This window comes from Elgaria multicarinata, chromosome 1, assembly GCF_023053635.1.
Source record: "Elgaria multicarinata webbii isolate HBS135686 ecotype San Diego chromosome 1, rElgMul1.1.pri, whole genome shotgun sequence".
In the NCBI taxonomy this organism is placed as follows: Eukaryota; Metazoa; Chordata; class Lepidosauria; order Squamata; family Anguidae; genus Elgaria; species Elgaria multicarinata.
In genome coordinates, this window is record NC_086171.1 from 9,912,185 (window position 1) to 9,936,064 (window position 23,880).

General features: G+C 42.4%; 1 protein-coding gene across 1 annotated transcript in view; it reads left to right on the forward strand.

The window, feature by feature from the left end:
* PPP1R9A (protein phosphatase 1 regulatory subunit 9A) overlaps positions 1–23,880 on the forward strand; it is a 161,645-nt gene that overhangs the window by 127,553 nt on the left and 10,212 nt on the right. The window contains exon 13 of the mRNA XM_063123090.1: positions 1,297–1,454. Coding sequence (XP_062979160.1) covers positions 1,297–1,454 — 158 coding nt within the window. The remainder of the gene's footprint in view (positions 1–1,296; positions 1,455–23,880) is intronic.

Consider the following 23,880-nt stretch of genomic DNA (forward strand, 5'->3'; position numbering starts at 1 on the left):
AAGTGGGAGGGAGGAGGCGGGAAAGTACATTTAGGAACTAATTCTCAAAATTATTATGTAAGGTAACTAGACAATATGAACAGTGAGTAGATCAAGATTTAAAGTGAAATTGCAATCATCAAAACTAGGTGCCTAACTTAAGATAAAATGTTAAAACGGTTTGTCCTGGTTTGCCTAGAACCAAAGCTAAATCTGACATAATTTGCCAGTTCCAAATGGACAGCTGTAGTTCTTTACTGTCTGGTTCCATATATGGATTTTGTCTATGTAGACGCGTAGGTCATGTATCACTTTCTCCCCTGACTGACCATTACATCAGCTGTAGGTGTGTGAGCAGGGCTGGTGTGGGACTGAAACTCTTGAGTGGGTATAGTTTTAGCAGGCAGGGTTATCTACAGTTTCCCCCCGCCCCCAATATAGCTCCAATTTCTATTGCTGAGAGCACGTGAGCCAATTTTATAATAAGAAGATAAGTAGCGCCCTGCTGAATCTGATTAAAGGCCCATCTAGCCTAGCATTCTGTTCCCACAGCGGCCAACCAGCTGCTTGTGGGAAGCGTACAAGAAAGTCATGAGTGCACTAACACCTTTGTGTTTGTGTTCTCCAGCAACTGGCGTACATAGGCATACTGCCTCCGATACCAGATAAGGTTATCAAGGATAAGGCTATCAAGGACTACTAGCCATTATGACTAGTAGTCCTTGATAGCCTCATCCTCCATTTATATGTCTAATTCCCTTTTAAAGCCATCCATGTTGATGGCCATTACTACATCTTGTGGTAGCAAATTCTAGAGTTTAACTATGCACTGTGTGAAGAAGTACTTCCATTTGACTGTCCTGAATTTCCTCCCATTGAACTTCATGGGGTGATCCTGGGTTCTAATATTATGGGAGAGGGAGAAGAACCTCTTCCTATCCACTTTCTCCACACCATGCATAATGTTGCATACCTTTATCATGTCTCCCCTCACTCACCGTTTTTCTAAGCTACACAGTCCCAAACGTTGCAACACTTTCTCATAAGGAAGTTGCTCTGCCCCCCCCCCCGATCATTTTGGTTGCCCTTTTATGCACCTTTACAACTCTACGATATGTGGGGGGGGGGGTGGTTAGGTGCAGTGACCAATAGTGCAGAGCGAAATTATTCCCTCTATTATGCACTGAAAAAAGTGCATAACATCCTGCTTATCCCACATTCAAATAAAGTGTGCATATGTTTCATGCACCGAAATGTCTGGATATATTGGGATAGTTACATGCATAATGTAATTTCATACTCTTTTTCTCCCTGAAGATTTTAACGAAGCAGTCCCTGAGACAGAAAGGCTGGACTCAAAAGCATTGAAGACTCGTGTACAGCTTTCAGTAAAGAACAAAAGATCAAGACCAACCAGAACAAGACTCTACGACAGCATCAGCTCCACAGATGGAGAGGACAGCCTTGAAAGAAAGGTGACTTCTTTTTCTTCTTCCTTGCCTTCTCATTGTTTGTTAGCTTTGCCCAGCCTTTGTTCCTCTCTGCTTTCATTTTAGTGCAGGCAGTATTTACTCATCTGTGATGAAACTTTATAATGAAGAAATATTCAAGACTTTTCTGTTTCAAGGTAAAACATCTGTTTTCTTGCAGCAGCCCCAAGACTTCTGATTTAATTTTATATTTGCCATCTTTTTGTTATTTTTTCTCAATTGTGATATTAACTCTGTTATTTAAACTACACAAAGCCATGCTTAGCAGGTAACTTATTAAAGTTCAAAGAGCTTAAAATGCAAATCCGGCAAAGGAAATTGTTAAAATGGAAAGCAGTTGAGATAAAAGGTTAATAACAATGTGCGATTGCTGGAATGGTTCTTCAAAAACAGACACAGGATGGAGAGAAAAAAAGTACTATAAAAATGGGATTGCACGTTCAAAGTAACGCTTGTTCCAGTTGGTTCTTGAATGCCATAATCTGCTTCATAATCTCTTGTATCAACAGCCTTCGTACAGTTATGGTAGTCCCATGCACATTACAAAATCACCTCTGCCCATGTGTATGAGAGCATCCTCACCAGCATCAGATTCTGGTGCTTCCTCCCTTTCCCCTGTGGCTAGCACTGCAACGTTTGCATTTGACAACGTAACTGGAAACCAGGATGAAGAACAGCAGTCCAGGAGTGCTGCGTGTTCCCACGGAGGTACTCCACTCTCCTCTCCTTCAGAATCCTGTCAGAGCTACGAAGCTTCACCTGTGCATCATCCAACCAGCAGGAATATCTTCCATGATGAAGGTATAACTGTAAATGTGCATGCCGCTGCATTCATTTTCTCACTATCGGTTAGTGAGTGATATGATACTATCACTTGTTATGTCCAATTAGAACTTTCCAGCTCAAGGGTCCACGCAAAACATGTTATGAACTTTCACAACATCTGACATCCTCTCCCCCACCTTTGTCATTCTGCATCTTAAAATTACATAATCTTTGTCTTAAATCAAACACACAAGATTTCATTTGTGGAGAACATCCTCAAAGTTTGTTCTTAAATTTAGGGAATCGTCTTGTGTAAAACACTAGGAATTTCAATTTTGTGGGATAAAATACAGTGCTTCTATCTTACATATATTTTGGAGAAGGATTAATTGCTGTTTATGGTACTTCAAAAGTAAAGGTGTTACATAAGATCTAGTGCTATCTTGTCTGCCATCACTATATTAAAAATAATACAGCTCAAGCAAATGCTTTAACATATATCTATACACACGTATGCGAAGGACAGAAATAAGGATGACGGAAAAATCTGAAATGGATTCAAATGAATTTGGATTTCTATAAATTTGACCTATGGATTACACAGTGGGCTGATGTCTTCCGAGTTGTGCAGATTCCATGGACTTTCCGGAATTGTACACAAATTTAATAACATGAAAATATGAAAGTTACTAGAAAATAAGCCCATTTCAAAAAACAAAAACAGTGTTTTATACATTTGTGATCTTCAGCCTCCACTGAGTAGAACATTTTTGTGCACTCTGTTTGTTGATTGTATGCTGTGCTGAGAAAAATACACATAATGTTACATACTAATGAAATTTACATAAATTGCAGAAGACTTTTTTTTTTTTTTGCAGACTTCTCTGAAGGGGGAAAAATCTCACATATATATTTCTCAAAGTATGATCTGTGATGTTCTAAAGATGGAGTAGACAAAGGAGGCAGTGACTTTGGGTGTACTCAGGAAGAGGTTAAACAGGAAATAACAGCTGGGCTCCTAGAATGAGTAGAAGTCTTCCTTTAGACCCCTGGCTTATTAATTGAGTTTGGGCTGGCTGAGCATTACAAAGGCCATGCTTCCAAGGGACAAACGGGAGGGGGGGATCCGCACGTCGCTCCCAGAGCGCTTCTATGCGATCCCACTGCACCCCGAAAACGATAGTCTGACTTCCCTGTAAAAGAAACGAGGAAGAGCCGTCCATGACGCCGACGCTGATGAGGAGAGCTCTCCGCCGGCGAGGAGAGCTCGGCAAAAGAAGGAGGGGTGGAGAGCGGAAGAAGCTCTCCACCCCTCCTTCTTTTGCCAAGCTCTCCTCGCCGGGGGAGAGCTCTCCTCATCGTCGTCGGCGGCATGGACGGCTCTTCCTCGTTTCTTTTACAGGGAAGTCAGACTATCGTTTTCGGGGTGCACTGGGGTCGCATAGAAGCGCTCTGGGAGCGACGTACAGATCCCCCCAGGAGAGAGATTCCCAGAAAAAGGGTACCACAAGTGGCAGCTGATGGTGTTTTAACCTTCTGACATATCTTGGGCTGAGGATGCTTCTGGATTGGACCATATTTCGCACTACATTAGCCAATCTAAATTACCCCTGTAGGTTGTTTGACTAAGGTGGTGACCTGGAGATCTGCAAGGCATCTACATTCATGCAGAGTTCCCATGGTTTGCCTGTCACATGAAAGGATTACATGGACTTTACTTACGATAAATGCAGGTGGCTAGCATACTGCCTTCAGGATCCTTTTGCTACTAGCTGCCATCAGTCCCTTGCCCCATGCAGCCCTTTCCAGAACAAAAGAGAGATTATACATATGAGACCCGGTGCTAGGTTGAGGGCACCAAAGTCCTCATTTGCAAGCCATTTTGGCCGAGCTATTCAGTAACAGATAGTAGATTAATTTGTTGTGTTTATGATATGGAACTCAGCTAAGGTTTCCAGCTGGTTAGAAAAACTAGATGCATAGATATACACTTGCATAAGAATGTTCTAGTGGCACCTTTGTACCGAAACCAGAGAACGTTCTCTGACAGTGATAAGGATTTTCACAAAGTACTTCCCTCACTGCCGTAGGTTAGGATTATGTACGCTTGGGGTTAAAGGAAGAATGACTGGCTGCATTCCAAAGTGATGCATCCAGTGTTCTGCACAAGCACAGGTGTGTTTTTTTAAATTCCACCCCTTCTCACAGCAGTCTTCCTGTGCTGAAGGTTAGGGAGCCCTCACATTTGGACTCCTTTGGGCACGTGACATCCTGCCAGAAGGGGAAATTAGCATTCTTCCTCACACATACACACACACACACACACACACACACACAGCAGCTTTTCTGGACCCCAGCCATTATTTTAATACACCTTTTTGTTAACGATCCTCTAGATGTGCCGGTTGCACTTGTTAACACAGAAAGTTTTGTCCTTTAGCGTTTTAAAAACTTTCCTGCATTTCCCCCCGAGGGGAGGTTTCAAAGTGCATTATAAAAATAGAAGTGCATTTGTAACAGCACAAATACATCTTCTGGCTAGGATCCAAAGAGCCGTTTTCCGTACGTACAACGAAGGCTTGCTTTCCCAATAGGGTTTTTACTTCTTTGTTTTTTGAAGGCAGCTGCTCACCATCCTCTGAGGGTATTTTTGAAGCTTAACCCCCCAACCTGCAAGACTGTCATTTTGGGTAACAATGCAGGATCAGGGGACTCTGAAGCCCATTCAGAGCCGATTGCACACTTCTTTGGGTACTGGCCTGCATGCCTATGTGCATACTTGCTTGTTTGCTTGCATAGGAGGTGATAAGAGAAGAATTAACATCCTGTTACAATTTTCTGAGATTTTTGTGCAACACAAGCAGAAGAATATGTGTGTTCAGTGAGGCTATCAGTCTAAACCACTAACTCCTGTGAGGGGGGAATCTTCATCTGTATAAAAACTCCAGAATTCATTTTTGATGGAGAATTTTTCTTCATAGTTTTATTCACCCTCATCTCAGAGTATGTAGAGTCTACATGCAGCGAAGGAGCAGGATTACGGTGCTTCCCAGTATAATGGGCCGGCCCTTCATCCACTTATCGGATGCAATATTGGAAAGGCAGCTAGACATATACACGCCCAATCTACACAGTTTCTCCCCAATTTTAGTTGATAACAAACAGACCTGGTTCGCTCATAATGACAGTTGCTGGTTTAACCCAGAAATTGCCAATATCTAGCAGGAGCGACCAATCACATTGTCTCCCACAAGATTGTCAGTTCTGCCTTCAAATAACAACCCAGGAATTGTTCCTGGGTTGTTATCATGACATCCAAACCCAGACCCAACAACGAATTTAATCTCAGAGTTCTTAGGTTCAAATGTCACGATAATAACCGAATTGAAAGCAGAAGTGATGAGTGTTTAGGAGGCAGCATATATGTGCTCTGCTGTTCAGTCCCATCAACCCATAGTTTAAACAACCCATGGGTTGTCGATATGTGTGGACCAGGCCACTATGTGTGTTGGACCCCACAACCAGTTTAGAAAGAAAACCATCTCTCTTGCCTTTATGTTTGATCTCTGTTGAGGGTGATTTAGCATGCAGCATCTGTGTTTTTCAACTGAACTTCTGTCTGGTGCCTAGGTAGTTAGGCACCATATGATAAATGTTCCTATGTCTTCCAAAATATTGAATCAAATAGAAATGGCAGGCTGTTAGGAAAGAGTTGAATGTGGGATATTTTTTTGAAACCAAACATGTCAGCACAATCTGTAGAAGAACAGATAGCTTAAGGCTTGCAGCTGCAATGAATATCTGACTAGTCACTTGTCTTTGGGCATCAGGACAGTGCACCAAACATGTGGAAACACACACAGCAGCGTGCCATGCACAAGCACAACCTCATGCAGCAACACTTCATAGGCAACAGCACTTCTCAGCAAACACATGCAACAACACATCCCAGCAGCATATGGCACATGCAGCAACATGCCACATGCAAAGATCCACAGGCACACAGCAATGTCACGCACAAGCAGCGCACATAGCAACATGTTACATGAAGCACTCAACATACGAACACAGGTGATAAGAGGATACCACAGGCAAACACAACAGCACATCTCACACAAACATGCAACAGCATGCCACATATAAATCTATGTGGACACACACCAGAGCAGTTCAAATACCTCAGCTGCAGGTGTAGGGTGACCAAATGGAAAGGAGGACAGGGCCCCTGTATCTTTAAGAGCTGTGTAGAAAAGGGAATTTCAGCAGGTGTCATTTGTATGCATGCAGCACCTGGTGAAATTCCTTCTTCATCACAACAGTTAAAGCTGGAGGAGCCCTGCCCTCTCGACCAGATACAAAAGAAGGCACAACACCTGCAGCTTTAACTGTTGTGATGAAGCGGGGATTTCACCAGGTGCTGCATGCAGACAAATGGTACCTGCTGAAATTCCCTTTTCTATACAACTGTTAAAGATACAGGAGCCCTGTCCTCCTTTCCGTATGGTCACCCTATGCATGTGACACATCCAAATGCACACTGCACTTCACATTCAAACACGAGCAGCAGCACATTGCAGACAAGCACGCACCAGCACATGCAGCCGGATTCAGGAGCACGTCATAAACGCCCCCGGGGGCAGCAGCTCCCTTTCCCACATCTCTTGTCTTCTACCACTGCAGTGTTCTCACCCTGACAACAGCCATTTTTCTTTCAGGAATCGGGCTCCATTATGGAAGCATCAGTCTGTCAGGCAGACACATGTTGAATTACTGCCCTTAATGAAACGACTGCTTAAAAGAGGAACTTTGAAACCTCCCAAGTGTAGAAATGCACAGCAGCTTTTCAGCAAAAGGCAACACCCTTGCAATATCCTTGAATCTTGAACGTTATCTAAACTGCCAGCAGGATACTTTTAGGAAATGTTTTAGGTGGGCACAAAAACGGTTGCAAAAACGGTGTGAGGGCTGTTGTTCGAAACAAAAGTTTCTATAACTCAGCCATTCTTCATCAGAATTTTCCGAAATTTGGTCAGATTATAAATATATGAACCCTTAAAAGTTGCCAACCTGCGAATTACTATTGTTACTTTACTAGCCTCCTAAGAGACTAGTACGGCCTTCCCCAACCATGCTCTCCTGGGGATGATGAGAATCAATTATATTGATTATATGATGTATAGAATGTTCAGATTTTATCATGATAGAATGCTGAAAAGGCGAATCACCTCCAATTCTGTAATGGTATCCGCAGAACTGGACCAGTACTCTCATTGTGTTGTATTATTGTATTTTTACGCTTGATACGTGATACGGCACAATTAATACATTACATAAAATGTTTGTTTACCTCAGTTCTTTTGATATCATTTAACATTCTAGCAGTTGTGTGCTGGTTAGCATTATTCTATTTTGGTAATTCCAACTGCTGCCTTCTGTATTGTTTAATTGTGATTTGATGCAGGCCTTTCTACCTCCATTCATAAAATATTCAGAAAGCCTGTTATTCTCACAAAAGCATTGCTTCCCTTCATTACCAGAATTTTTCCTTTAATAAACAATAACAACAGTAGTAATATACTTTTTCTACCCCCTTTATGGCTTTTCTATTTCCCTGCCTTTATTATTTCTTTCATTGCTTCCTCCATTCTCAAGGCATTCTCCTCTCCCCATCTCCTCATGAAAAATGCACAAATAAAATCTATTGCAGCTTGATCCTTTATTTAGAGTTATGGAGGGCTGATAAGCAAAAAAAGAAGAAGAAAAAGGGGGACTTCTCTCTACATTTTTGAAAAAAATGAACCATGAAGTCTAAAGTGGCCTGGGTTATAAATTTATACTAGCAGCATCCCTTCTAATTAATCATTGTAGTAGATATAACCGAAGTTTCATACATTTCGATCTCTTCCTCTTTTTTTCTATTTTGCTACACAGGCACACACAATAACTGACCAAAGGAGATTCATCTCTTCCAATTTACGCTGGGCTTTAATGAAATTAAATAAATATGAAATTGCCGGTTTAATAATAAAATAAAATGGCTATAACGAGATGTGTTTTTTCATGTACGAATATGTCCTAGATGGTGCCTCAGGTATCCTCTCTCCAGGAGCATCCAGCCCTTCTCTGGGACATATAAGAACAATAAAACAAAAGTTAGTGGACCTGCGGTAAGCAAATCTTGGTTTCTCATTGCTAAGACATCCACTTAAAAATCCTTTTCAAATTGTGCAGTACACTTTGGACACTGACTCTTTTAACATTATAGGGCTCCCTTGAGAAGGAGTTCTAGCAAAGGCAAGAAGCGAAGAGAGAAAGAAACAGTGAAGGTCTCTACTGGATGCAGGTATGGATGAATAGCATGGATATGAGCCGTTTCAAGCCAGAATCCATTATCATGAATCATTTATTTTACACTTTTCAGTGGGCAAAATGTCTCTAAAGTTGCACTCCTGTACATGCTTACCCGTGGCAAAGTCCTATTGAACTCAGTAGGAACTTGCTTCTGAGTTATCATGCATAGGATTGTGCTGTAATCATATCATATACATTAGGGTAACGATATGGAAGGGAGAATAGGGCTCCTGTATCAGCTTTATAGAAAAGGGAATTTCAGCAGGTGTCATTTATTTATATTTATTTATTTATTACATTTATATCCCGCCTTTTTTCCTCCAAGGAACCCAAGGCGGCACACATAATCCCCTTCCTCCTCTCCATTTTATCCTTTTTATCCTCACAGCAACAACCCTGTGAGGTATTTATTTATTTATTTATTTAGAGTATTTTTATCCCGCACCTCAGCCAAAAGGCTCTCGGAGCGGCTTACAATGTATCAATAAAGAAGACAGTCCCTACCCTCAGGCTTACATTCTAAAAAAAGACGTGACACACAAGGAAAAGTGGATGGGGAGGGAAGAGGGAGAAAATAAAAAGAAATTAAGGAGACTGTTTAGGCTGGTGGGAAGGCCCTGCTCCGTCCTCTCATCTCCCAATGGAGGGGCAAACCAACAGCTCCTTCTTCCCCACAAGGTGAAGATGTTAGCCCTGTGGGGGGGGGGGGGTCCAACTGAAGCAGGCCCAAGGTAGGTTGGGCTGAGAGTCTGTGACTGGCCCTAAGTCACCCAGTGGGTTTCCATGGCTGAGTGGGGACTAAAACCCAGATCTCACGACTCCCAGTCCAACACTTTAGCCGCTACACCACATTGGTGTCGTGCATGCAGCACCTGGTGAAATTCCCTCTTCATCACAACAGTTAAAGCTGCAGGAGTCCTGCCCTCTTCACCAGATACAAAAGAGGGCAGGGCTCCTGCAGTTTTAACACTTGTGATGAAGAAGGGATTTCACCAGGTGCTGCATGCATACAAATGACACCTGCTGAAGTTCCCTTTTCTATACAACTGTTAAAGATACAGGAGCCCTGTCCTCTTTCCCATATGGTCACCCTGATATACATTATAAAGGTTACTTTGTAGAGCAATCCTTTGCGTGTTTACTCAGAAATAAGTGCCACTGTGCTTGATGGAGCTTAGTTGCACATAAATGTGCATACATTTATAGCCTTTTAAGTCTTCCAACTTTAAAGTTGGGAAGCTGAGGAAAACAGAGGGGGGCTTTTCATAGAATGAGGCCTGCACTCCTGCCAGCCTCTCCAGACATTGTTGTGATTCAGCTTTCCCCCCAGCTCAGGAGACTAGAGCAAAGATTGGCAGGTTTTAGGCTTATTGGGTTCCACCAACCAGAGCTAGGTGCAAAATAGTGGCTCAGGAGGGTGGATATATGATAGGAATTGAGGACAGGGTGCCTCTAAGTCCATGCTTAGCCCAAGACAAAAAAAAACACCCCTGGTTTTCTTCCAAGCTGTGTTTTTTTCAGCAGCCTAATTTTGGTGGGCGAGTGAGGGGAGAAACATATTCGTTGTTGTTGTTGTTGTTGTTGTAGTTATAGTACAAGTGGGAGTCAGAATCCCTTCCTGAGCTACTTCAAATCATCTTAAGGTCTACTTTCTACTCACCTCTGGACCAGAGGCCCAGGGCATACTCTGAAGGCACTTGGCATGGCAAGGTGTCATGTCTCCGCTGGAGGAATCCTTCTCAGAGGAGGAACTAGAGCTCCCAGAGACAGACAACATCAAAGGGCAGCCCATGTCAGGAGACAAGAAAGACCCTTGTGTGAGGTGGCCGCCAGCCCATTTCCACAAGAGGAGGGGAACTCTGCCTTTGAAACAGAGGCTAAGCAACCATCTCATCCTCAAGATCTTTGTATCATGTGGAAAGCCAATAGGGCCCTAAGAGAAAGAGTGCTCAGTTGCAAAGAAAGTCTCCTCGTGACTAAAAGACCTCTCAGGAGTAGAGACCCTCCTTACAAGGATGACTTCTTCGAGGAGCCTTGTGACATGCTGCAGCTAGGTCCTGGGTGGGGACTTTGGAGGCTTCAGCTTATAAGCCTTCAGTTTATTTATTTATTTATTACATTTCTATACTGCCCAATAGCCAGAGCTCTCTGGGCGGTTCACAAAAATTAAAAACATTCAAAGTATAAAACAACAGTATAAAACCATAATATAAAATAGGCCTGTTAGTTGCTGGAACAACACTTTGCTACAGCTTCCAGTATTCTCAAACATCGCTTCCTTGAGTGATATATTGTGCTGCTGACACTTGGACCCTGGCACTAACCATGGACTGCCTTTGACCACTCGTATTGCTAAATCTTTGTCTGACACTGCACTCTGTCAAGTTGCTGGCTTTAACCTTGGATTGACTTGACTTTGATAAATGCCTGCTCTTTGACTGAGCTAGACTTGTGGACTTTGGACTTTTCAACTTTTGACCCTTATTCCTTATCCAAGTCTGTGTAAAAGAGAATACAAGGTTGCTAAAGCTAAGTAGATCTGCGTTTGGGCGATCCTTGAAAAAAACGCACACTGCCTTGTGTTACACGGAAGAAAGGCAGGATATAAATGATGTGAATATGCAGAGGTATAAACTATATCAAAGCACCTAGGACACTCCAGTGCCACTAGCTCTCACTTTGTATGTGACTTTATGTGGTTTACTGTGCAAAAAATAAGTTGGCCACCCTTTGCTCTAGATTATAAAAGAATACGGTGCTTCTCTCTTATAAGAAATACATCCAAGAGAATAAAAGCTAGTTAATTCTTTCATGCACTTCTCCATATATGGGCAAATAGTGAATCAAACGCTTGCATTTATTTTCTAACAACTTTATATCATGAGTATATCATAAAGCATCCAACATGTCTGCTTTGGATAATAGCATGTTTTGTTTAGTTCAGTAAAATTTCATCGTGTCGTTAAGCACTGTGGGTTTTTGTGAGTGATTGACTCAAACACTGTACAGTTAAAGACAATGAAAACAACATAACCCTAAAAAACAAAGGATAAAGAAACAACATACATTCAGTCAATAAGTAAGGCTGTCAGCTCTGAACTGGATGGCCCACTGATCTCCTATAATAAGTATAAAAATGTACAAATTTAATCCAAACTTTCTAGTAATCTAAGACTTTAGAGGCTGCAATCTTATACACACTTACCTGGGAGTAAGTCCCATGAAACTCAATAGGGCTTACTTCTGAGTAGTTATACACAGGATTGCACTGCAGCTGTGTTATGCATAAAATTGAATATGTTAACTTAATTATTTTAAGCACTAGAGTAGCATGTTTGTGAAGTCAATTCTTAGTAACTGACTTGACACAAGTAGTTAACAGCTCTGTTATTTCTGATTTCAATCCTAGAGGCTTAAGATACCCCATGAAAACAATAACCTTTCAGGTAACTCAGCATTTAGGCAGTGACTATTGTTCATCAGCTAAAAGCTTTTGTTCTTTGATTTGCATTTTAGAGGATTTGCTTCTGTTGGATCTATAAATATATTCCCACTACAGTACAAGGCTAAACTAAGCTGTTAGAAAGCAAGGGACAGTGATCTCTTGACAGCATCCTATTACTAAGAATTATGCCATTAGCAATGCTGTTTGATACAGTATTAATTGTGTTGCCATGAGATGGATGCCTTGTGCATAATTTTGTTCTTGCAAGAGTCATTTGCATATTGATTTAAGGGGAAACTTCCATGTGTGCGCACAGGAACCTTTAAATGAGGATTGAGAACAAAATGAATGCTTCATTTCTGTAAGCATGCAATAAACTCCTGGTTGGGCTGCTGCATGGGAAAGTACAGTACATCATGCAATTCTATGGTGTGAAAAAAACATAGTCATGCTCTTTACAGTACAGCATTTAAAGTCTTGGAAAGGTGGACAGGGCTCCTGTATCTTTAACAGTTGTATTGAAAAGGGACTTTCAGCAGGTGTCATTTGTATCCATGCAAATAGACTGACCAGATACAAAACAGAACAGGGCTCCTGCAGCTTTAACTGTTGGGATGAAAAGGGAATTTCACCAGGTGCTTCATGCATGCAACTGACACCTGCTGAAATCCCCTTTTCTATACAACTATTAAAGATACAGGAGCCCTGTCCTTTCCATATGGTCACCCTAATCTAGATTTAGGTTTTTTTCTCCAAAAGTAAGATAATTTTTAGTATTAACCTTTAAATAGTATCTTTAATTTCTCCATAGCATTGGAACCTTTTAGAATTAAATCTGGGAGCCCCTGGGGAAAAGTAATCCGAACCCAACAGAAGAATATAAACCCTGCTTAATCGGATCAAATCCCTAATCCAGCGTTCTGTTCCCACCTTGGCCAACCAGGTGCCTTATGGGATTCCCATAAGCAGACATGACCACAACAGCCCCCTCCTGCTCATGTCCCCTAGCAACTGGTATCCAGGAACAATTTGATACATTATACATTACATTATACTTATAGCCTGCTCTCCTTCCAAGTAGATCACCTCTCTCATTATCTTCACAACAGCCTTTTGACGGAGATTAGGTTGAGAAATGGTGACTGGCCTGGGGTCATCCCACACTTCTTACGACAAATTGGAGGTTTGAACTCAGGTCTTGATGGTCTAGGCCCGACACACTATCCACTACACCACATTGGCTCTCCACCTCTCATACCCTCCACAAAGTGGCCTTTCTTTTAAAGCAAGTTGATGACCAGATCTAGACCGTGTTTGCAGTTGTGCATAGTAAATACGGCTCTACGGCAGCCCTCTCCAACCAACCTGGCTATTGGCTGTGCTGACTAGGAATAGGAACATAGGAAGCTGCCTTGTACAGAACCAGACTACTGGTCCAACTAGCCTAGTATTGTCAAGACTGGCCCGCAGCAGCCCTTCCATATTCAGGCAGAAATTTTACCAACCCTGCCTGGACATGCCGGGGATCGAATGAGGGGCCTTCTGCATGTGAAGCAGCTGCTCTGCTACTGAGCCACAGCCCCCCATGTTGGACATTGCCCTCAAATGCCACTGGACAATGCCAGGTTGAAGAAGGCTGTCCATCTTTGGATGCTGGCCAGTATAACCATATTCAATACATGTTCAGACCAAACAAGCTCCTCAAAACCAAGCAAACAACAACAACTTCCCTAATAAATTCCTTGATGAACTTTTAAGATCTAGAAGTCTCAATGAACTCCTGGAACAGTGGGCAAGCTGTGGTCCTCCAGATGTTGTTGGAGTCCCAGCTCCCATCAGCCAGTATAACCAATGGTCAGGGAAGATGGGAGTTGTAGTCCAACTACATCTGGAGGGCCACAGCTTATCAACAAAATGGCAAGGTAAATTCAAATGTAGTCTATTCGGTTTTCATTAAGAATGCTCCAATAATTAACAGTAAAGTCCAGAATGTTGCCCTTTTGTACAGTACAGTATCTCAGGATAAGAGAATGTTCTGTTTTGTACAATACCTCTAATGGATCTGAATTCCCCTGTTGAATTGTTCTCACTGCAACCTCTCTGCTTACATTAGAGAGAAATATTTCGGAACCTCTACCTTGTGATCTCACACCAATAATGCCAAGTCTCCTTTGCACGCTTTTCTGCGTCTCTCCAGATGGCCCAGTTCCTCCTTTCATGATCTTCACTCCAGCCAGCCATGTACTAAAGATGTATGTTAGCAACCAATGCATGTGCAAACGCCCTCCTTTCTGAAGCATGTTGATTCTTCAGCGTAATACCACTATACTCCTTTTACTATTAACTTACTAATTGACTAGAAACATCATGTGCCGTGTATCAATGTTTCTCTACACTAACTTTTATATAGACGCTAGCTACATAGGAACGTAGGAAGTTGCCAGACACTTGGTCCATCTAGCCCAGTATTGTCAGACACTGACTGGCAGCTGTTCTCCAGGGTTTCAGGCAGGAGTTTTTCCTGCCCTACCTGGAGATGCCAGGGATCGAACCTGGGACCTTCTGCATGCAAAGCAGATGCTTTAGCGCTGAGCTACAGCCCCTCCATAATGGATCCCAGTGGATAATAATCTTTAGTGCTCTTGGTAGCCCAGAGAAAGTTGACAGTTCCCTGATGACCAGACATTGCCATCCCTAGAAGCCATCATTACAGGCCCATTCTTGGCTCCTCCCTGTCGTTTCCCTTCTTGTTCTAGGGTGACCATATGAAAAGGAGGACAGGACTCCTGTATCTTTAACAGTTGCATAGAAAAGGGAATTTCAGCAGGTGTCATTTCTATATATGGAGAACCTGGTGAAATTCCCTCTTCATCGCAACAGTTAAAGCTGCAGGAGCTATACTAGAGTGACCAGATTTAAAAGAGGGCAGGGCACCTGCAGCTTTAACTGGCGTGATGAAGAGGAAATTTCACCGGGTTCTCCATATATACAAATGACACCTGCTGAAATTCCCTTTTCAATACAACTGTTAAAGATACAGGACCCTGTCCTCCATTTCATAAGGTCACCCTATTGTTGACAGTCTGCAAACTACTTTATATATACAAAAAAATCATGGGTGATTAAAACTCAGGACAGATGCTAAATAACAGGCAATGTTACAAAGCCCCTGTTTAGAAAATATGCTAAGCCAAGGTGGTTAAGCACTTTGAGCTAAACATTATGGCTTAGCATATCATGGGAAGCATTCCTAACAGCAGTGGCTACCTAACCATGGTTTAAACACACTCACTAACTATTTGCTGCAAAAGGGTTAGCGCCCTAGCTGTGGCTTAGCATGTTGCCTGAACAGGCTCATTAACTCATTTCCAATATTCTTACACCCTCTGCTTTATTAGGAGCCAAAAGAAAGCACAGTTCAGTCAAACCTCTGGGTCACTTTTCCCCGGAACAAACCAGGTTTTTGGTCCCAATGAAAACCAGAGACCAACTTGTTATCCCTGCTGGAAGCATCCGATTGGGCTTCTTTCTGTTCAGATACAGTGAATGTTTGGTCCATCCAAATCTAGAAGAGCAAGCTGTGATATAGCAGAACTCTGACCAAGTATGTGTCACAAGATGTTATAGCAATCTCAGAATCTGCAGTCCCCATGCAATTAATGGCAGGCTGACCCTTGCAACACACACACCCATAAGGTTTTCTAGCCCCTTCCCCTTTTGGGGGTCACTTGAGATTTTTGCTTCTCTGGAGGAAATGCACATGGGTTTGATGGTGGATCGGGTGCCTCCCAACTAGGAGAGGCTATGTGTGGAGTTTGGTCCTGAACCTGTAAACACCCCAAGGTTTTCTAGCCACTTCCCCCTCTTTGGGGCACTTAGGATTATTGTTCCTTGGTGAGTTGTTGGGCAGGGGATTGGGTGCCTCCTGATTGGGGGAGGCTATGTATGAAGTTTTGCCCCAATCCTGCAATCATCCAGTGCTTAAGAACTTAAGAACATAAGTGCCATACTGGATCAGCCCAAGAGTCCATCTAGTCCAGCACTCTGTTCACACAGTGACCAACCCAGCTGCCGACCAGGAACCAACAAAGCAGGACATTGTGCAATAGCACCCTCCCACCCATGTTTCCCAGCAACTGGTGCACACAGGCTTTCTGCCTTGGATACTGGGGGATGCTTAGAGGTGAAACAGCACCACTGCTCAGGGGTGTGGAGGGGGTGAGTCAAATTACACACAGTAACAGAATATGCTACTCACAGTAGCTTATTAGTGTGCTCATTTGGTCAGGGATTGTGGGCTATTTAAAAAAACAAGCTACTGTGAGCAGTTTATTAACCCACCTTGGGCTATCATGACATCCGAACACAGCCCTAATAGGTGTGTATGTATTTCATATTATATGCTTTCCTCCACATGCGCATTCAGAGTGGTGTACAGTTAAATCCACTAAACAAATGAATTAAAACAGCAGATATAGATCAATAAACTAACACTGAAAGGGGAGCAACAGAACAGTAACACAAGATAAATGTTAAATTCCAAATGTTTACTTAAGAAAAGCTGTCTTAGCAGCCTGTCGAAAGGTGGGTAAAGCAGGGACCTGCTAGATCTCCCTTGGGAAGCAATTCCTCGGTTGTCTGTGGGCCCCACCCATTATATAGTCAGCAGTGAAGCGAGACTGTAGGGCACAGTTTCTGAAGCTAATTGAATGATGCCGTCAGTTTCCTATGGGCAAAGGTCGTCCTTCAAGTAAGCTGCTCCCAAACCATTAAATGCTATAAAGTTTTAAGACCATCCCTTTAGTCTGGGCACAAAAACAAATAAATAACAAGCACGCTTGGTAGAAGTCAGCATAATGTTCTCTGATCACAGAGCGCCCACCAACATTCTGCCACTGCATTTTGCACTAATTGCAGTTTCCATAGAGTCTTTAAAGGCAGCCACAAGTAGGGAGCATTGTAATAATGCAACCAGATGTAACCAAGGCATGCACAGCGGAAGCCAAATCGGTTTTCTCCAAGTACAGTTACAACTGATAATCCATCTGAGCTGGTAAAACAAAAACAGTGCTACTTCTCTGGGAACCCCTGACTTCGAAGTTGCTTTTGATCCTTCATACAGGCCTACCAAAATAGTTAATGCAATAGAAAACTAGTCACGGGTAAATAGTCTGAAATTACTGTTCTTCCATATTGGAGGGTGGGCTTTGTTGCTACTGCTGCCTCCAAGGGTGTTTCCAGACAAGAATTTACAGTGCAATCACCCTGGCTCATTCCAAGAATTTTACAGGGGCATCTTCCATTTTATTTATTTATTTATTACATTTCTATATATTTATTATGTTATAATATTTCTATATTATTTTTGTAACCCATATTTTGCCACTGCTGCTTCTGCCTTTTTTTTTTCCTTTCCACCAATAAAATAAAATAAAACCCATTAAGGAGGAAAAGATGGAATAGTTGCCCAATGCCTCTTGCTTGGTAGTGTTAGGAGCCCTCTGTCTGGAAGCACCCCAAGATGTTTTCTGTGTTCTTCACTCCTTTTGTCCGTGTTTTCTTTAGAATTTTGAAGCCTAATCTATCTGCTTTGCCACTTTGTGTTCAACAGGACGACGGAGGAGCTGTTGGAGGGCTCAACAGGTAGAGCCTCTTTAATCAAGCGATCCTCCTCTCTCCCGCATAGCACTGCTCCATTGACATGGTACGGAGAGAGCAGCGGGAGACCCAGTTCTTCCAGCAATCTGCCTTCACCTACCAGCTCAACTGATCCTTCCCCTGAAAACCTAAGCCCGGCTAAAAAAGGGTCCAAGGTAGAACATGCAAAGTACCTTATCGCCAGTGCATGGAGTGGCATTTTAAGCAGGTTGATGTTACTTGCTGAAACAAAGGACCTGCACGATAGCGACCACAAGCAACACATTTGTTGTGCAGCCACAATGTTGTACCTCCTTTGTCTTCTGTGTCTCTTTGATGTATGTTATCCGAGGAATTTATGTACTCTGCCAAGTTCAGTGTGGATGTGATGCCAGCGTACTTGTCAGGGTCATACTGTCTTACGCTTTTAATGAACCCGCAAAACGTATCTTTCTAAAGAAAAAGGCCAGAAGTTCCCCGTTATGGGAAGTAACTGCTATACCTCTCTGCCTTCATTGGATTGAAATGGACTTGGGGGATGGGGTGGGGGATCTAAGTGTGACTTCCTGAAGCCAAGTGGAAGAGTACCAAAGGGAAGGGACAACCCACAAGATACAGTGTTATCATGTAGGCCCAATTAGAAGAGCCAGGGCAGAGATAGCTGAGGAAATAGAGGCTAACTCTCAGCAAGGGCCTGGCAGTATTAAAAGTCTGATAAGTACCCCTTAGGGTGGATGGAAGGGCCTGGAAAGAAGCTATGTGGAAAAGCAGGCCAGAAGCAGCAGTAATTGTGTACCTGCGAAGGATGTACCCTGGCTTTACAAACAGGAGCTAAACTGATGGGGGCTGAGGAGCATGGAGACCTGAAGGGACAGAGGCACTTCAGGCTTCAGTATGCTGTTTTTCCTGCCTGCCCATCAGCGGCTCCATTCAGAAGACCCCTTAAACCATGGCTTTAACCACAGTGGTTAAGCCAGAAAGCCAGGCTGTGTTCAGAATACACCTTAAACCATGGCTTTAACCATGGTGAATAAAACTTTCTGGCTTAACCACCATAGTTAAAGCCGTGATTTAAGGGTTCTTCTGAATGGGGCCAATATCTTCTATCCCCCACCAGGGGCTTGTCTAGCCTCTTTCGGCAGGAGAGACTCCCTAGAAGAGGACTACTGCTATGTTTGCAAGACATTTCATATCTCTATTTATTTCAAAACACATACACCTTAAGTTCAAGGTGGCTTACACATTAAAGCATCATACAATAAGTAAAAGCATGTAAACCCATACTATCAAACAACTATTCCAAAAACAATCTCAGAGGACGGCGTTAACAACATAGCAAGCTAAGGAAAACGTAACCGATAGAAGAAAATTCATAAATCAGCCATCATAGGGAACAATATCAACATCATAAGACAAGAAGAGACTCAGTCAAATGCCCCCTCCCCAAGCATGTCTAACCAACTGTCTAAAATGGGTGGGGAACATGTGTCAGGTGCCATCTGTGGCCTGCACAGTATCAATGGAGGGTGGCTACATGCATGTACTGATGCCATCGCCCTGTCCATTTTGCCTTTCTTCATGCCTCTCTGCATGGAGAAACGAACTTGGCTGGCACATAACACCCACACAGAACTGCAGGCAAGTGGACTCTGTGTTAGCTGAGAGGCCCACCACCTTCATCCCCGCTGTTACCTCTGATCTGTGATTGGAGATAATAGCGAGGATTACCTTGGGTACTGCTCGCCCTTCCAATTGGAATCAGAGATTACACAGGGATTCCTCCAGGGAGCAAGGCTTGGAGGTCCTGGAGGATTCCAAGGGGGCGCTGCAGTCCAGATGGGAAAGCTCAGCCGGCTGGATTATGTCTTGAAAACGGATGTTGTTGGACTCCAGTTCCTATCACCCAAACCAGCATAGCTAGTGGTCGGGGACGCATTCTTGTTCAGTGTCTTGTAAATAATCCCAAAGAAGTCACTAGCTTGCAGAGTTGTTTTTTATTCTTTTACTAGCCTGCTGAGAGGCTAGTAAGCCTGAATATCCATGCTGGTCAGACAGGAGAGAAAGCCTGTCCTCTGCATCTAGCATAGAAATAGGACTCTTCACAGGTAAGTAAAAAAAGAAAAGTCTGGTAGAGGCAGGACAGAAATGTGAGATATAGTGCTTTTATCGCATGCTTGTTACTGCCCACTTACAGATGTTCGTGGGTCTTTTTGACAACATCATCCGCCTCCCATACATCTCCTGCTCCTTCTGGCCTTCTTTCCATCACAAAATAGACTCCGGTAAATCCGTTTGTTTTTTAATGAAATGTTCCGCCATTTCCTGCAATGTGCAGGAAAAGTGGCACGATAAAAACTGCCACTGGATGGGCCACATGGTCTTTGTTTACTTCCTCTTTCTTCACATGTGAAGAAAGAAGTATCGTGGGAACAGAAGTGGGGGAGGGGAAGCAAGAGTAAGGAAACACAATTCCCCCCCTCCCCCCGCAGTCTGATGATGCTCATAGATTTCCCAACCACTACAGCCAGCACAAAAAGCAAGCAGACTGGTGGAGGAGGAAAGTAGAGATCCATCCCTGCTCCTCCAGCCCCACTCACTTAACCTGCATGGAGATCCTGGATGCCTATGGCTATCGGGTAAGATGTTAAAGGGAAGGCTGATTTGGCGGAGAGTCTGTTTAGCAACCCTCTGCACGTTGTCTTTAGTTCTGAGGAGAAAAAGCAGGATCCTAAATGTAATAAATATGTAATCATTCACTTGAATAGGCTTGGTAGTTTCCAACAACATGAACAGGTATCTCTGCATCTTGCTGATTCGTAAGGCCATTTTACTTCAACCCTCCCTTAAAAAAACCCCCACTATTCCCCCCCCCCAAAAAAATTTCCACTTTTGTAAACAAGGTCATATATCAAATGATGAATGTGCAAGTAAGTATTTTGATCCCTACGTAGATATGTTGCTTTGACTGTCGGCTTGACTGTAAGATCAATTTTAACACATCCAACTGAAACATTGGCAAATTTTAAAATGTCAGCGTTACTTCAGTTCTTCGTCATACTTCTGCACCTTTCATCAGACAAGATGTTTCTACTGCTATGCATCTTGGGTATTGAACTTAATTCCATTTTGAAGTTCTTTGAACTAAGAAAAATCGAATTATTTCAAAGGCACATTGGCCCTGTTTTTATGTACATGCATGTTGCTTTTAGCATGGAAGCTTCCAGCACTGTTACATTCTCCACGTATTAGTTGTTTTCATCTTTATGCAACATTTCATGAACTTCTCATGACCTATATGAGGGTGAAAATGCAAGTCAAATAGCTTTCTGGTTGTCATGCTCTGAAATCACACCTCAGGTGACATGTGACACAAGCTCCACTGAAATGGAACCCTGTTACATGTCTTCCATCTGTATTAATGAGATTTGCGCAGGACAGATTCTTGGAAGATTGTACCTGTCAGAGTTTCCTGGGCATTTTGCCATTCTTTGCAGTGCCCTGCTTCTGACTTGTCTGTCATTTTGGGAATGTATAAACTGGACATTTGCGTGTATAAACTGGTGCTGATTTTTTCTGGGAACAACTAAATGGAATCAACTTGTAGCAATCGTGCCAAGGAAGACCCAATCACAGCAGAATGATTCCACGTTTATAGTTTGTGTCTAGTGGCAATAAATGTAAAAGAACCTTGTTTGGATAAAGCAACACTTAAACTCAATTTAAAAGGCAAATAATATAAAAAGCAAATAAATAAAAATGCCATCTTGGTTTGTGAAACAGGAAAACAAAAAGCTTAATGAGTAACTTGATTATTTTTGTCTCTTTGTGCAAACATGATCAGATCTTGATTTCCTTGATTCAACTGGTTCTTGTAAACCTCAACACTTCAGATGTTTTAATCTGTAAACATTGGTGGTTTGGGAAATTAAAAACAGCTTCTTAAACTGAAATTCTTTAAATTACATGTTTACTACAGTTAGTGCGAAATACAGTCAGCACCACTACCTGTGTTGCATAGCTTTGAAGAAGGGCAAATACTGCAGGAAAGATGAAAATACTCAGACATCGTATTTACCACATGTTGACTACTTTGCCTTACTCTGTCTGTCTGTCCTTGCCTTTTCCTTTGCTTTTGTATCCTGGCAAAAATGATGGTTGAAAACCTAGGTGAGCTTTTCTTCAGATTAATAGGTTTGGGGTCGGTGGTATTGTTTCTAACGCCGTACAATTAAGTAGACAGTTGCATAGGAAAGCTCAAGCGTCTGAACCTGTATTGTGTTTGTTTGACTTGCATAAAGTAGCAGTACAGGCGAAGCCCCAAATCCCCTTTTTCAAGTCTTTGGGGGAGTGATTTTGATCAGGAAAAAGTGCATAGGAAATTGTTGTTGTTGTTGTTGTTGTTGTTGTTGTTGTTATTTCTTACCTGCCTCTCCCACTGGATGGAGGCGGGGAACAACATTAAGAGCATAACATAAGAAGAATCATGCTGGATCAGACCAAAGGCCTTTCTACTGTAGCATTCTGTTCCCATGGTGGCCCACCAGAAGCCACTTTGGAAACCCATAACCAGAACATGCATGCAATGGCACTCTCCAGTTCATGTTCCCTAGCAACCCTGTGTTTAGGGCCATACTGCCTCTGAAACTGGAGGTAATATATAACCATCATGAGTGGTGGTCACTGATAGTTGTGTTCTCCATAAGGTAAAAAAAAAAATCAGCTGGGAAAACAGTTAGGTACCGCCTCCACCAATATGTGAACAAATTGGCACCTCCCCTCTGCTCCCAATTTACAAGGTTGCATTATTTGAGAAAGGTGAATGCATTTGGATACCACTGCGCATCATAGCTAGTTTGGCCTGCAGCTTAGCACTGAACTACAAAAAAACCCAACAGCTACATTTCAGGGCATATGCAGGAGCTGATCTAAGTATGCTTTGTTTAAAGCAGTGGTTCTTAACCTTTTTGGTGTCACACCTCCCTTGTGAAAAATCTTATGACCTACGCGTCCCATGTGTTAACAGCCCAAAATTTAGGCTTAGGCAGGACGAGTTTGCATTTTTTAGTTCTGTCTCTGGACTAAAAAAATGCATATTCAATTAAATGAACACAAACACAAGCAATGAACAGTTTTGTGGAAATAAAACCTGTATTTAAAGAAAGTATTTCTAATAGCTACACACATAAAAGAAGGATAATTTCAAAATAACTTCAATGTGATCACTGTTGCTGTTTGTGCTCAGCAAGAGTAGTTATTCGAAGGACAATGTTACACAATGCTAGGCGCATATCATCTCTGGCATCCAACAGATTTCTAGCTTTGGTTTTTATGCTGACAAGAGTTGAAAATCCAGATTCACTTCAGGGCATAGGTGGTTGGAAATGGGATTAATGATGAAATAGCTTTCTTTGCCAGAACAGGATATGCAGCCATTTGAGAGCACCAAAATTCATCACGATTTTGATTGAAGAAATTTTGCTTGACCAAGGCTTTGCTCTGCAACTCAATAAGGTCGTCTTTTTGTATATCAGCATCATCCATAGAGTCCAAATTAAATGTGAAAGGATTTCAAACCCACAATAGCTTCGGCTATTGGGCGGTATAGAAATGCAAAAAAATAAATAAATTATTTTTTACTTTTTGCAATAAACCGGAAAAAAGTGACTTAGAACAAAGCAGTCCCTTACCTTGAAAGATTGATCGTACTTCACGAACGCTAACGCATGTGTAACAGGTAACGATAACTACGATAACGCACGTGGTGTACAAATGAGCTACATCGTAGCTCCCAAGATTAGTAGAAAGAAATAAGGTTGGTCCAAGCTGCGCTGCTATGTACTTGTAAAATAAACAATTTATAGTTGAGAGGCTACTCACACCTCCCCTGGAGTCAGTCCAAACCTCCTCTGGGGAGGCGTACCCCACCGGTTAAGAACCCCTGGTTTAAAGGAACGTCCTGTGAAAAGGAAACTGCCAAGACTTGATGTTATTTGTATTTTTTTTACAACTGTCACTCAATAGGATCTTGTGGTAATTACTGATGAAAACTAACTTCAAATCCTCCTTTGCATTTTAGGCCAAATCATTACCTGTCATATGTGGGGGAAGAGCTATAGCCAAAAGTTTAATTTAATATATGAATACTTTTCTTTTTTTGGTTCACCTTTTAAGTTTCACCTTCAAAACGGACTTGTGTTCATGTATTGTTGACAT